A 15,363-nucleotide genomic window follows, 5' to 3' on the forward strand; every position below is an offset into this window, starting at 1 on the left:
ATAATATTCCTAGCCGTCCTCACACTATCCATATACCAGCCAACCTGAAGCTACAATTATATTTCGTTATATTACCCCTATAAAAATCATCCTACTATACTTAGATACCTCTTATTAGTCTTTTATTATAGGTATATAGTAGATATATGTTAATTCACCTGTATATAGTAAGGCTTATAATGTTATTCTTTGTATATCTCCAAGTGATCCTGGAGAGTGGCTGAGATCTGCGTATGCTTGTCTTTTGTCTTATTACCAGTTCCAATAGTAATTAGTAAATATCTCTTATACGACTTACCGGTCTTTTATGGCTGCTAATAACGGATATTAGGGCATCCCTAAATTATTCTTGTCTTGCTTCTATCCTAATTATTCACATGTGGTCTGACGATCCTTATAGTCTGTAAATTATGTTATCAGTACAGGATATTTTGCGCCTACCAGGTATATCCAAAGGTATGAGCTGACACCCCCTAGAACCTTCCCTACCAATATAGTGTTTTCGAGAATTCCGTCAGGAATTGGTGGTCATGGTCACATCAGAATTAAAATCACAGATATCGCTCAGTAAGGGCCATGTCACTCTAGTATGATCACGGACTAGCTGTAAAATTACATAATTATTATGCTTAGGCTAAGCTGGTGCGACAAGTTCTTGTGATATGGGCCACAATGCGGTCAGGATTAATGTCTGACTGCTAATCTAGCCTCCCGGACAGTGCTAGAAACTTTTAGTACTGACAACGCCTGGAAGAAGATGCCCCCTTCTGAATTGTACCACTGCTTCAAGACAGTGTGTTCCTTTTAGTATGAGAGTAAAGCTATTAGCTGCAGCACATATAACTCCAGAGACCCATTTGCCTAGCTCTCTAGTTGGATTAACTTTTGCAACTTATACAGGCCTTATGTTGTGAGTTTTTGACTCTTTCTTTGTCCTAGTTGAAAGTCGGTGTTATAAAAGTTACAACTGGGTGTTCTTATATATCCTTCCCGACTACTGAGTGTATGTAAATAGGATAATAGTCCTTAACTTGCTGCTAACCCCTCTGCTCTGGTGTGTTCACCACAACCACCCATGGACCTGGTAGCTGTGCCTTTGTTATATTTATAGTGGCGTGTAAGTACCTAACCACATGTTATATTTTAATCACCAATGAGTTAAGGTTGGAGCTTGCAGTAATATTAAATCTACAGCTGATTTGTATAGAAGCACATGCCCGTCAAAAACCAGGCATCTCAATCCTTAGTATCGCCATCAACAACTGTAGAGGTCCGCCTCAACAGCTCGACTAAGTAAAGTTCTTTTTAGCATTGGTAGCAATCGTTTTGTAGAGATCGTACGGCCTAAACTTCGAGCTGGGTGTCCATTCCACGGAGAAAGACCTCAGCTTCCCCTCGTATTCGGCTGTGACGCTCATCATGATTGGCTTCTGGGCTTTGATGGCGTTGGTGCTCGCCTTGACTTCAATCCTGGTAATATCTGGGAAAAATCTGCGCCAGATCACCGTCTTATCCTTGACGACTTGGATACCTGCATCGAATTCGTGGTGTATTGTTTCCAGGGCGTGCTTCAGGGTGCCCACCGTGCTCTTTAGATTATTATATTGCTTCATTGCGTTGTCATAGTCGAGCCAGGCTACCCGCTTCGTACCTTCATCTTCCAGACGGGAGATCTCGTTATTATGTTGCTGGATTCGTAGCTCAATGTCCGGTCTGTCATTTTCAAGATCCTTCAGTGCCCGTCGGATAGCCTTTTGTTCTTTGGAGTTCACGTCGAGAAGGGCGTCCAGTCTTTTTTGAGCCTCCTGGACTTTTTCCTCTTCAGGCGTAATTGCAGCCCTGATGAAACCATCTATCCCCTGATTCTTCAACGCCGTCAGATCCTTGACAACATTCACCAAAGAGTTGGTCACTGTATCAATCTTGTCCATCAAGAACCGGTATTCTGGTCTATTCTTAAATTCGCTAACCACGGACTGTTCGGCTATGACGGCAGCCCAGTGCGCTTCGGCTAGGCTGTCCTCGATTTTGGCAGCGTCCACTGATAGCCCCTTAGAGAAAGGTCAGTAAGGTTTCCTTTACCGCGAAAGACTCCAGTTTCTCACTATTTTCATTCGCTCAAAGGGCCCGGCTCGGTTCCATCGGCCGTTCCAATAATCAAGACTTTCTTTGGCCTTCCTCATGCGGTCTATCACAATCAGTCGTGTTCAAAAATCCATGAACGAGTGACATGGCTTACCTTCGGCTTCCTTTTTCGATCCCAACCAGGAATTTAATGCTGCTTCCAACGCTCCGTATGACTGGGCGCGCTGATTGTCATAACCTGCCTTGTCAGCCTTGAGACGGCGTTCTTCGTCTTGAAGCTCTGTCATTTTTTTGTTGTACTGCTCCCTCGCTTCTTTTCTTGCTGTATCGCGTTCGCGTTTCTGATTGTCCAATTCCTCTCGATACAATTTTTCTAGTCCGTCTTTGTCAGATTTGGCGTTGGCAAGTGCCTCCTTTAGATCATCAAGTTTTTTCTTTTCTTTTTCAAAGTTTATTTTTGCATTCTCGAGTTCCTGTTTGCGCTTTGCCTCATTTTTCCTGGCGGTCGACTCAGCTTCGTACAGCTCCTCCTTCTTTTCCTTGAGTTCTTTCTGACTCTCTGCCAGTTCGCCACTGAGCTGTTGCTCATAGTCGGTGAATCTCTTATCGGCGTATTTCTGAAGGGCTTGCAGGGCTGTTGTGATTCCCTTACAGATAAGATCGAATAAATGGCCATCTAGGACCGCCGAGAACTCAAAGTCAGTCTCAGACAGCTTCAGCGCGGCACTGACAGTGGCGTGGGCAAGGAGGTCGATCTCCAATCCTTCATCGAACTGGACCAGTAGATGGGCGTCGAGCCCAGCCGGTGCTGCCTGCATGTTGCAGTCCACCCGCGCAACCATCTTCACATCTTTGTATCGTACCATCCCATCTACCTTGACTCTTTGCTCGTCCGGAGTCATTGCGATATCAAAGCTGGCGGGGTTCTTCTCGTCATCAGCTGCAGAAACCTTCAGGGCGCCGATCTGAAAGCTATCAACTGTTCCGGCGGCAGTGAATCCCGCGTCGTTGATATCCGCGCTGAACTCTCCCGTCCTGTCAAAGATTTTCATCTTTCCGGCGACACTAATTCCCGAGGAATAGGTTTTTCTTCCGATCCTGACCCCGCTGGAGAGGTACAATTCTCCTTTTTCGATTACAAGTATACCTGGGTCGCCCGCCTGATTTTGTAGGGATTCAATCTTGGCCAGACGGCCAGCAAAGCGGACGATTTTGCACATATCCATGTTCTCCACAGCAGCCTGGAACATCTCGCCCTCGGTCTCGCTGATGAGCATACCACCCTTGGCCATGGTGCTGTCGATGTCGATCTCGGCTGTCAATCCGAAGGTCCTTTTAGACTGGTTAGCTTCGACACGCATGAACTCTCCTGTAGATTGCTAAGAGAAGAATAAACTGACGAAGGTCCTTGCTCAGCAACCGTGGCATAGTTGATGCCTAACTCAACAGCCAGGGCATTCAAGATGAGGTCCTTGTTGATATCGAAAGGGTTCACCCATGGCGTTATAGATCGTCTTTCAATGCAGTAAGCATCTTCTTCATTGTCCAGATCGGGTACAGGATAACGTTAGACTTACAGTGAACCATTCGCGTCTACAGCACCAGCCTTGATCATTACCTCGATCTCTAACGGGTCTTTCTGCCCCTTTAGGACGATCTTGAGAATGGCACGTAGCGTCAGCTTCGGATCTAAGCCAGTCTCTAAGCCGACGCTCATCCTTTCAAGACGGGACTGGGTCTTCGGTATGTCGATCTGGCAATGTTTCGTTAGGGGACTGTGGAGAGTATTGGAAGGACGGCGATAGAGGGAGAACTAACAGCGAACTCCGGTGGCATCTCCACCTGTATAGTGAAAACACGCTGGTAGTAATTGACTTCCAGCTTCACAGATGAGAAGGGCGGCGGGTCATTGGAGAGATCAGTGATCTGCTTAGGGGGCTTGATAGTCGCCCACAGGGAGAGTCCTGCCGAGGGTTGGTCAGTTACCTCGTAAACTTGAAAGCTTAAGAGGCTGGGCTGCACTGCACACACCTTGTCGGACCTCATATCCTTTCAGATTAATATCATCCGTGTCCCCATAGTCCTGTGACGCTGCTATAAGAGCCACATTCTCCAGAACATAGTCGAACTCCGAGCGACTGAGATCACGGAAAAATTCAGACAGTTGAACCCTGTCAATTTCGCCGTAAAGCAGCCATTCGCGCTTCTTGGTCTTCGCCTGGCGTTCGTAGTACACGCCGACTTTGATATCATGGCCAGAAAATTCCACTTCGCCCGTCACCGCGAATTTGCTCTTGCGGTTGCGGAGGTTCTTGTCAATATCAGTTTCTCTTTCATCGAGGTTCATTGTGTCGGGAGTCGTAACATCGGCGATTTTTGTGTTTGTCCCGGACTCTTTCTTCTCATCTCCGTCTTTTTCATCTTTATCGCCTTCCACCTTCCGTGGGTCCTCTTTAGGCGGCCTAGCACCAATCTCGATATCCAACGACGCCTTCGTCACTGTAATATCCTGCCCCTCGATCTTGAAGTCCTCAACATTACCGGTAATGACCAACCCAGCCGAGCCGACCTTAATCAGGCCATTTGAGGTTATATGCTCATTGAAATGAACATTGCCTGACAACTCCAGCGCTTTTTCCATCATGTCATTGGACAGGCGAAGATGCAACTGCTCAAACTGTAGCTTCTCGCCAGGTACGTCAAGCGGGGAAAGCGACGGTTTGTTGTCGCCACGGATCTGCGCGTAGACCTCCAAGAGTTGGTGGTAGGTGAAGGGGCCGACTTGGCCGTCGAGGTAGCTGTCTTCTATTGTTATATTGGGTGGAGTTAGATAGCTGCTTTCGATCATGGGTTTGGAATTGAAGGAAAGGTAGCATACCCTTGGAAAGCTTTCCTTCGATGTCAACAGTGATATCAGCGAGACTGAGTTTCGCGGTTGTGTTTAGTTGAATTGTGCTGGAGAAGGATCCGGCCTCGAAGGACGCAGTAAACTTGGGTTTAGATAACTGAGAAACGCCTTAGCTGAGCGTATGTGCAGGAGTTGTCAGGGAGGCTCACATTTAAATTCCTGATACCGTAGACATTCGACCAGTCGTCGGCAGTCAAGATTATGTTGTACAGCGTGTCCTCCTGAGCGTCTCTCGCCATGCGGAATTTCGTCCCTAGCGGCTTCGTTGCCTTGGGCAAGCCAAGAATGTCAGCGGTCCCTAGGACGCTGAGACCGAACTTCCAGGTCTTCTTGGGCTGCTTTTTGGCATCATTGCCCTTGTCCACTTTTTCCCATTCATTGGCAGCGGTGACGTCCTCCTCCGCCTTGCCCTTGGCCACAAACTTCTCAGATCCAACCCTTTTATTCTCGACTTCACTTTTCTCCACGGCAATAACTTCACCGCGCTTTTTATTGTTCTCCTCATTACTCTCGTTCTCTTTCATTTCGTTGTTACTACCTTCGTCATCCTCCTGGCTCTCCTTCTGCTCAACCTGAATCGCCGAGATCTCGACGCCAACCGACTTGAACGTCAAAAAATCCCAGACGTTCAGATTCCCCTCCAAATACGCCCCGATAACCAATTTCGTAATCTTAGGCGGCTTCGTCCAATCCCGCTCATCACTCAAGTGAGCTGAGACATGCAGCTCTGCAGGCGCATGTTTCTCGCCATAGATGCGCGCCAGCATGTCAGCGACGGGCTGCAAGTGCCCACCAGAAACCTCGACATCACCCTCGAGCCGCAGACCCCTGGGATAAAGGATGTCATCCTCCTCCTCAGAATAGGTGAACTCGATATTCTTGATGGGCAGTTTCTTGATTGCATCCAGGTCGATGTGAGGGAAGAGTTTACCAAGCGGCGAATCTTCCAGTTTAGATAGCGTGGAGCCCACTCCGTCCTCGAGCAAGGGTATTTTGCCCAACTTGACTTTTTCGCGCGTTGCCCCATCGCCCTGGTATACATATAGCTTTGCTTTGAGCCCCTTGACGCCCCAGAAGTTCTCCAGATCGCCACTTAGCACGTAATCGTTGATGGGGTTTGCTGCAACGGGGGTCTTTGCTTCTGTGGCCTCAGCCGCGACTTCCTCAAGGTGCACAGGGTCAGCTGCCACACCGCTAACGAACTGGAGAGGACCCGTTTGGGTATGCTGGAGGAAGAGAGTGGGCTGGCTCGAGTTCAGGGGCGCCATAAGCAGGGCGCTGCCGGTGGTGGTGGGCTTGGTGACAAGAGGCAGCGGCCGGATGGGCACTTCGCTAATTGAACCTTGCTCGTTCATGGTCAAGTAGGAAGCGTTCTTAACCAAGGCGCCACCGACAACGAGGGTGTCTGCGCCAGTCTGCTGGATGGATCGAGGGTTGGTGGTTGGGCCAACTTCGATACTGGTGCGGGTGGGCAGGTCGTTGAGTTTGCTTATGAGGGGGTAGAGAGAGTCGAGGTTTTTGAACGCGCCCTTGCGCTTGAGGTGCGAGAATTGTTGCTTGATGGTTAAGTCTCTCGCATTGGGGAAAGAGGCTGTCTGTACAGAGGCCATTTTGGGTGATGCAGAATGAATACCTGAGTGTAGAGCGGTCTGTAGCTTGTAGTGTCTTACGGACGTTCTGTCTCCTAGAGAGGGCTGGTATTCCGCAACATATATGACAACAGCAATGGACTGCCCTTACATCACAGCCCACATTAGCCCACAGCTGGAACATGGTAACTACATTCGCAAAGTATGTAACGGACGTCTATGATGATTGCTGGTGCTTTTCCAATGAGGGACTGGATCTGAGTGATTGCGTAAGGGTGCTAATCTAATGACGAGAAGACCTTATTCTACCTATGGGTGCACAGAAGAACGCGTACGGGCGTATGTCATCAACGTCGTCCGTCGGGAGCCGAAGTCCCATATGAACAACCATGTCATCCAGAACAGCTGTCGAATCTCTGCAACTGGCTTTGCTGTCTCTTTCCCTATCAAGTAAGACAAAAGAATTTGGAAATGTCCAATACGTGCATTTGCGAAAACGCAAACCCGAATTCAGACGCAAGACCATAACGCAGACAATGACACCGAGGCCATGGCAGGCTGAGACCCGCACATAATGGAGAATCATTTCCGCTTGCGACAGTTGCCAGATCCATAATACTTTGAAGACTCCGTTCACGGCTGTTGGGTCATAGACTAAAACCTTGGGGACTCTCATCAAGGTACGAATCTCCTCTTTTCATCGCCTGCAATTTGGAGAAGAAAATCGAAAGGATCAAGGCTGAAGCTTGTGATAATGATGTTGTCATTTCCCAAGTATCATTGTAGCTTAGGGCCAATGATGGTTATATCCCCCTCAGGGGCATCCACCTTGATGCACTTGGTAGGCCTGGCCTTAGAGAGATTTATTTCACTAAGAGGTTAAAGGATATGTCTCAATTTGTTAATCCCAACGTGCTCGTTCGGGGGCTAGGTCTAAGGACCACCCTGTCTCCACCAGGTGTTGCCGATTACCTGCAGGTCACGCAAGCCCCAAACGAGCTGATGACCTAAATTCGATCTAGATGTATGTCTAGGCCTTAGCTAGCATGTACATATATTGCTCTATTTATAGATTATATGGTATGCTTTTCATCTGAATATACATAATATATATCAGAATTGTCGAATCCGTAGCGGTTGTTGGATCAGAAGTCCCAGCTCACAGCGTCTTCAACCCGTAAGGGATATGGATTCGCTCTAGTCTAAGTGACAGCATAATATCCCCTAGCAATATTGCCCCCTTAGTGTCAACGTCAGCGACATTTTATAATAGCGACTTCATCAGAATTGACCCTTTGTGGATATATCACTGGTTTACTTCGGCTAAGTCAACCCCAATTACGCGACTGTAGCTGCTCGCGGTTATAATACTGATGCACGGAGTCCATGGTTTCCCCTACAAATTATGGTTGCCCACAACCCTACATACGGGCAGAGGCAACATCAGCTCTGGGAGTCCACATCCTGCTGGGCATCCCACCTTGGCCAAGTCCATATCCACTTCATCCAGAGTCTACCTACATCATTCATTGCTGTTGAGTCCACGTCCACTTCCCTCTAGAGTAATTCATGTACGTCATTCATTTCCCCTTAGGGTCTATATCAGCAATAGCTATAATGGCCCCAAAGAAATAAAGAAACGGAAAAGGAAAAAGATTTCCCCACAAACATTCTTATTAACCTTTGCTAAAGCTGAGTGTCCGTAATGGGTATTCATCTGTGGATTATTGTTGATGGCTGATGATACATAGTGATAACTAATGGTTGTTTTCAGTTAAAATGGCCATCCGTCGCGGGTCGAACCCGCCGAGCCTTCCACTTTCTATTGGATGAAAGTTAAAGGCTCTTGCTTAAACCATGGTATTGGAGTTAATCAAGGTTTGGGCTAAACCGCTGTTGCCTGGATTTTGTCAGCTTCCCCATGGCTGAGCTGATCAGATCAGTATATGCTCCCCGCCACGAAGCCTGTGCCTGCTACCGGCCAGGCCACCTGAAGTATGTTGTAGATACTCTCTAAGATGGACCAGATTAATTGACTATTTTATTCGCACGAAAGATTCACAGGTATATTTCTTGTTAAAGTTATTCTATTCAATATAGATATATGAAATACTTATACTAGGCTATCTTAATTTAGGAGAGTAATTAGAACTATAAGGGCACTAGGGAATGCTCCCTATTAGATAGTAGATAGTATAGTAGTAGTAATACCTTTATAGTCAAGCTAATGACCAAGGTGTGAGCATCTTACGCCTAGTGGGTGATGATATCTCTTTGGGCCATATACTATATATATAACCCCTGTGCTTTGCTACATACTGGCTCGCTGCGCCTAACGTACGGAGCATGTGCTGAAGTACCAAAGCAGTGGCCTACTGGGGGAAATTACAGGTGGAAATGCAGCTATTTATGGCCGCAGTAGCAGTCATTTTTAGTGTCAATTTCACAGGCTTTCATATTCTATATGTAATGTTCGAAGACAACTTACTTTGATGAAAGCCTAGCAAGAGAGTAATCGAGTTGGTTGATTTGATTAGCTCAGCAGGATGAGCTCCTATCCTCGACGGCGGCACCGGGGCCGTTAGTCATAGCACTCTCAGTACTGGTACAATGTGTGTCATTCAGCTTAAGCATGCATCGCCATTTTGCAGACATGAATTTCCAAGGCTCGATGAAGTCTCCGTCCGATGACAGTATATTTGACTTTGGAGCCTGCGCTTACAGGACTGTGCTACCTCGGCTTTCATCAACAAAGCCTGACGGATACCCATGGTCTGACCAATATGATCAAGAGTACGCAACACCCATTCACGGAGGTCATCGGACACCCCAGTCGCAGTTGCAGCCACTGCAAGGGGGTACATAAACATAAAGACGCCACTGAGCGGAGGCATTGCGCCGTTTCTGTTGAGGCTCGTATAATCTCTTCCGTCGAGGCTTATATAATCCGGAAATAGAGGCTGGCTCGCGGCGGCAATGCAGATATCGACGGCCATCTGAATGATCGTACGGTGGGCATGAGTTGTCTGTAGTATTTGCTCGGTTGACGTATCACATTGGGACGCAAGGTGCAATATCAACTCATTCACCAAGAGGCGGCCCGCAAGATAGTGGATTAGAATGCGTGAAGCCCAGACGTCCTCATAGAGGTGGAAGCGACCATAGAAGTATTGTGAGGTATCTGTTGAAACTTTCTCCCTGTAACCAAATTTGGTAGGGAGGCTCGTTGACCATCCCTCTAGCCGCATTTCGCAGGCCAGCACCTCCGTTAAAGCGCTGCTCATTGGTTGGTCACTGCCTTTGGAGAGACTGGCACGCAGACGGATAAATCTGAGGAGGATCTCGATCAGTGAGACAGCAGGTAAGTCATCGTTGGCCTCGACAGGTATATCCGGCGCCACCCAACCTTCTAACTCTAGTGGAAAGGGCCCTCCGGTCTGGAAGTATTTGAAAATCCAAGTAAATGTGAACATGATCTGAGCACGATGGTTCTTGGTGAAGAAATCTCGCGGTGACCGATTGCGCAAGGCTGCTGCACCTTGCAAATGCACGATCCATGATAGCTTTGACGTCGGGCTGGCGTCGACAATCTGTATGGACGAACGATCAGATCCATTACTCCTCCATGGGGACCGGTAGCTGCCTACCTCGAATAGAGCAACCATCAAGATAATCTTAAAGGTACCGTTCAGTTGGTAGGCGGTCTTAGATCTCAGTGTGCTCTGGATTATTCTAATGGCTTGGCCATACCTCTGCCGTGCTCCACGTAAGATCGCCTCATCCTTTCGAATATTCGACAGGGCAGCTAAACCGACCGAAGCAACCGCACTTCTCAAAGTCGTATCTTCGTCGAATCGACGCATAAAAGCCGATGTGATATTTTGAGGTGAGCATCGGCCGGCCCAGGCGTAAGTGGAGAAGTGATAGACGAAGAAATGCAGCCCGAGTTCGTCCATATCAAGGGACGGCAAGGTTGAGGATAACGAGGTAGCCGTAATAGGCTTTTGGCTTGATCTATAAAGCTGCAAATCAGGTGAAGAAGCGGAATCGAATCCTGCATCCTTTCTTTGAGCTCTGGATCGAGCCTTAGCAGCCGTAGCTCGTCTGATGGTGCGAGCATTCTCGTCTCGGAATAACAGAGGGAGCTCGTCCCTGTAGCCCACGCATTCCTTGCCAGCTCTTTTACATTGAGAGCAGGCCGGGACTGCCATATCACACTGTCACGGTCAGTATGGCTCCTCCGTTGCGGAGGACACCTACTTTGATGCGTCTCTGGCGACACCCAAGACAGAATTTGCTCGGTCGACAACAAAAAGGCATTTTTGTCGCTGCACGGTTGACGGATCAATGTCTTCCAACTTAATGCAATATATCTAAGAAGACGATTCAAGCTGTGTGTTGCCGATGAACTGTATTTCAACTAGGCAGCCGCAGAAGACGTGCATCGGCCAGATTTTTACAAGAGATCGAACTAGGCCTATGCTTAAGGGAGCCGCAGATGTCACGTTGCCAAGGACCATTCTCATCCACACATCAACTGCTAGACAGGACTCCTTCTTAAGGTTCCAATGTCGTGGATGATGACATGAAACAGGGAGATGGAGATGGAGACCAATGAAGGAGGCGATGCTGTCACTAACCCTTTTAGGCAGTAGCGAGGCAGCCACCGCGCTTGCCAAATGAGGCAAGTATTTCGTCTTCGCTAGCTCAATTAGGATGGTCTGAACTGTATGATTGGCTACTCAACCGAAGTCCGCTGACCGAGATGGAAATGATGCTTTTTATTGGCTGGATGATTGTCCTCCTCTCTGCAGCTTTTGTCTCATCGGATATCTGAAGTTTGCGACTCTTCAGGGGACCAGACTTGGTTCCAAGATAGAGATAACATAATAGCTGCCTAAAAGTCTAAAAGTGTGGCAGTGTCCCGAAATACACTCCCTTTTTTGGGCACTAGGCTTTTATGTTCGAGTGCCGATCCTTTACCGGCATTCGTTTCATGAAGAAGTTATTATATATATTTGGAGATGCTATCGACAATCGCAGAAAGCACAGACTGTTCCCCCAAAGAACTCTTTGGCTCTGTCAAGAATATTTCTTAATATATCATGTATCTGCCACGGGAATACAAGGCGTCCTATTACGAATACAACCCTTCTTTAGGTGCTGCCGTTGTCTTTGCAGTCTTGTACTCAATCACCTTTGCCCTAACTGTATTTCAATGGATCCGATACAGAGCTTGGGTATGGATCATCATGGTCATTGCAGTGGCTAGTAAGTGCATACTTGCAATATCGGCAACTGTCACCACTAATATGCCAAAGTGGAAGCAATAGGCTTCATTTCCCGCTCTATATCCGCCCAACACGTCTCTGAACGCATGCCCTACGTACTACAATTTTCTCTTATTATCCTCGCGCCCGTCCTGATGGCAGCTTGCTGTTATATCCTGTTCGGCCGTATCCTCTTCCTTATCGTCCCGGCCGAAGCACGGACTTTTCAGCTCTGCTGGGTTCCTCCTCGCTTTATCACTCCGATCTTCGTGGGCTTTGACATCGTGGCCCTGCTACTTCAGCTAGGCGGGGCAGTCTTGATCACATCAGTCGATGGTACTAGCAGTGATGCGAAGGGCAAGTTCGACACTGGTCGCAATATTGCACTGATTGGTGTCATAGTCCAGTTGATCGCCTTTGGGCTATTCTCCATTGCTGCGTTTCGGTTCAACTTCACGTCGGAACGGTTCGTGAAGGCTGTCGGCGAGCAATTTGAAATGCTTGAGAGCAGTGGTGCAAGACCTGGTGGTGCCAGGAAGAGTGCCAACTGGAATGCTTTGCTGAGAGTAGTCAACTTTTCTACTCTGATGATTCTTGTAAGTGCTTTATACTGATCTTACGCTCAACGTAGGTCATCGCTGATCTCTCCTACAGATACGTTCGGTCTACCGTCTGGTCGAGTTCACCGAAGGCAAGAATGGCTATATCAATTTGCATGAGTGGTGCCTGTATGTCTTTGATGCATTGCCAATCCTCCCATGTGCGGCATTGTTCGTGTACTGGCATCCGGGGAAATACCTCCCACATCTGGGATTTAGACTGCCGAAGCACGCCCGATAGATACTGATTGACCATTTCCTTCATTGAGGGAGAGGTGGGCTTCACAAAATAGTATTGGCGGACTCCTCGTGGAGGTTTGTAGATTGTGTTCAACTTGCATTTTGGGCTAACTATGTGAAATCTATGCAACTTTGTTATACTAGAGTAATATCCCGCAACTTTACATCGACACCAACTTGCTCCCCATTCATAATCCCATGCACATACGCTGCCCCAACCAGCTGGATTTCGTCATCCGTCTCGGTCCCCCTTAGCACCATCGCGGCCCCCGAGCCCGCCAAAACCCACACCTCATCCCCAACCGCCATCGAGGCCGGTCCCAAGCCCATGTACCGATTTGCAGTGACAAATAGCCTCCGTCGACCATGCTTCTGTCTTAGCGCATTATAAAACTCTTGTCCCTCTGCAGGAAGCTGTAATGTATCGCTCTCATCCCAGGGCAGCCATGAGGAACTGTAGTATGCTTTGTCGACCTCATCGATAGAGGGTGTAAAGCACTGGTCTTCAGCAATCCCAAGAAACTGCAGCTTATACAACAAATGAGTCAATGTCTGGAGGTCCGGCTGACTGAGGTTCGTTTCCGGATCTGCGACAGCACGCGTGAGTTCCTCCACGGACAATTCCGAGAGAGGGGGACTCGACCAGGTCTTCCGAACATGGTATGCAGCCGAGAGGAGATCAACGACATCCTCTGGATCTTTTTTTGCAGAGTGCGCTGTTTCAGCAGCTTTGACGCAGACAAGACTGCACACCATTGTTTTAAAATGGTCCCCGTAGGACGAAGGAGCTGGCATTGAGCCATCAAGGGCCTGGTCCGCACAGAGGGTGCGCCACAGCGCTTCTGTTCTCGCTTGGCCGGTGTGGTAAGGGACAGGAAGCAGAAGAGCGAGTTCCAGCCACCTTGGGTCAAAGAACATGGACATCTGCCCGGGTCCGCTGGTGGTGTTCCCTATCGCGAGAACCGAGTCAAACTTAACACCGGCCACAGGAAGTTTGTTCCAGGAACTGCCCATGATGGACCTCATGGGCGAATCTCCGGCTGCATGATGATTGGCGCACATCATATTGCAGAAGTTGGCGCTGTAATCCGGAACCCAGGAGGGTAGGTCGGCAATATTCCTAAGGGACTCGTCGTGGACGGCGGAAAGAATGCGCAACTCGCCTGCCTTCTGGATGATCTCCTTAGTTGCTCTGGCGAAGACCTCTCCTACGGACAGAGAGTAGTCCGGCTGCCAATCGACCGTACCACCCTCACGGAGCAGACCATAAAGCCCAAAGATCTGGTCCCTGGGGTCGGTCGCGTTGAAGGTCCAGGTGTCAAAGATGAGATTCTCCAGCGACAGCTCTCGAGGAACGGTGGCTTCGTCGCCCTTCTGCAACCGCTCCCGCCACTGAGTGAGATATACCAGCTCGCTCTCAAGAGCTGCCACTGGCCGATGCGGTGCAATAAATGCAGTTGACGTCGGTCGACCCAGCAGCTCTTGTCGAAAGTAGATCTGCTGTGCCACGGTGTGGAATGCTTTCCACGGGATCTCACGAGTCCCGCAGTAGCCCATGATGATGTCCGAGAGGATGTTCTCCTGGACGATCCAGAGGCGCCGAAAGTAGGGACGTTGAAAGAGGGCCGCGAGGGCAGTCCACTCCTCCATCGAAACATAAGGGATCCTTGCAGCAGCGTAGCTCTCTTCAGGTTGCTCTCTATATGGCTGTATCTCCATGCTTCGGATGAAGTCTCCTGCCGCGGTATCCAGCTTCTCGATAGCCTTTATCGCCATATCGCTGTAGGGATCCCCGGGCCCAAGCCAGACAAGCGTAAAAGCTGCGTTCTTGTATATCTGATCCATGATCGCAACCTGCGCTGCCCTCTCCGCGATATCATCCTGGTTGATACAAATCTGATCAATCCAGCACCATCGTTCTGGACCTTCAGGCCAATCCACTCGCGGCTCGAGCCTTCCTCCCTTCTGCATGACCTCTTCCAGGTACCGGATAATCTCCTCATAGCCACCCTGCCTCGCATGATCAAGCGGAGTATTCCCCCGATTATCCGCAATGCACGCATCCGCACCCGCAGAAACCAACAACTCGACACCCTCGCGACTTCCCACCTGCGCCGCGTAACTCAACGGCGTCACGCCCCATTCATCCCTCACATTGACGTCCACACCAGAGCACAGAAGCGGCTGAATCAGGTCCTCCTTCCCGGCAATAGACGCCCAATGAAGCGACGTCCGGAGAAGTTTCCTCCGATTACCTCTGTTGCAGTATTTCGCCCACGCGTCTCTGGGGACGGAGACGAGCGCATCGTACGCATTTCGAGTGATGTATAACAACTTCCCGTTGACAGATATACATTCTCTGTGCTCTGGGGGGTAATTCTCTGAATATCTGTCCCTGGTTTCCTGGACCTGGGCGAGTTCGCTGTGCGGGTTGGCCCAGGTGTAGGACATGGCATGGTACAAAGGCCCATGTTTCAGATCGACGTGTTTGATGGTGCAATGTAGTAGGCCATCGGGGTCTTTGTGATCAACTCGTAAGAGTCGGATTGATGTAGAGTTGGGCAGGGGCTCGTAGTCATATGTTTTATGGGTCTGGGGAGTGATCCGCGACATCCTATTCCAGGTGGTGATGGTGTCTCTTAGTTCTGAATTGCTCTTTGACTGGAAGGTTA

At 48.9% G+C, this 15,363-nt stretch overlaps 3 protein-coding genes across 3 annotated transcripts; 1 reads left to right on the forward strand and 2 right to left on the reverse strand.

Annotated features, from left to right (window-relative positions):
• Nucleotides 1-1,289: 1,289 nt before the first annotated feature.
• Nucleotides 1,290-10,538, reverse strand: ALT_2519 (uncharacterized protein; the record flags this gene model as incomplete). Its single annotated transcript, XM_089599363.1, has 11 exons — nt 1,290-2,051; nt 2,106-2,188; nt 2,240-3,417; nt 3,486-3,599; nt 3,663-3,838; nt 3,904-4,049; nt 4,117-4,890; nt 4,964-5,090; nt 5,143-6,626; nt 9,305-10,172; nt 10,230-10,538. The coding sequence occupies 11 exons, from the start codon at nt 10,536-10,538 to the stop codon at nt 1,290-1,292; spliced, it is 6,021 nt and encodes a 2,006-aa protein (XP_089456509.1).
• Nucleotides 10,539-11,834: 1,296 nt separating this feature from the next.
• Nucleotides 11,835-12,692, forward strand: ALT_2520 (RTA1 domain-containing protein; the record flags this gene model as incomplete). Its single annotated transcript, XM_033562143.2, has 3 exons — nt 11,835-11,853; nt 11,904-12,448; nt 12,507-12,692. The coding sequence occupies 3 exons, from the start codon at nt 11,835-11,837 to the stop codon at nt 12,690-12,692; spliced, it is 750 nt and encodes a 249-aa protein (XP_033418034.2).
• Nucleotides 12,693-12,826: 134 nt separating this feature from the next.
• Nucleotides 12,827-15,304, reverse strand: ALT_2521 (Ankyrin and HET domain protein; the record flags this gene model as incomplete). The annotated part of the gene is made up of 1 exon (XM_033562144.2): nt 12,827-15,304. The coding sequence occupies one exon, from the start codon at nt 15,302-15,304 to the stop codon at nt 12,827-12,829; it is 2,478 nt and encodes an 825-aa protein (XP_033418035.2).
• Between the last annotated feature and the right edge of the window lie 59 nt (nt 15,305-15,363).

Source organism: Aspergillus lentulus (genome assembly GCF_001445615.1).
Source record: "Aspergillus lentulus DNA, contig: Alt04, strain: IFM 54703, whole genome shotgun sequence".
Taxonomy (NCBI): Eukaryota; Fungi; Ascomycota; class Eurotiomycetes; order Eurotiales; family Aspergillaceae; genus Aspergillus; species Aspergillus lentulus.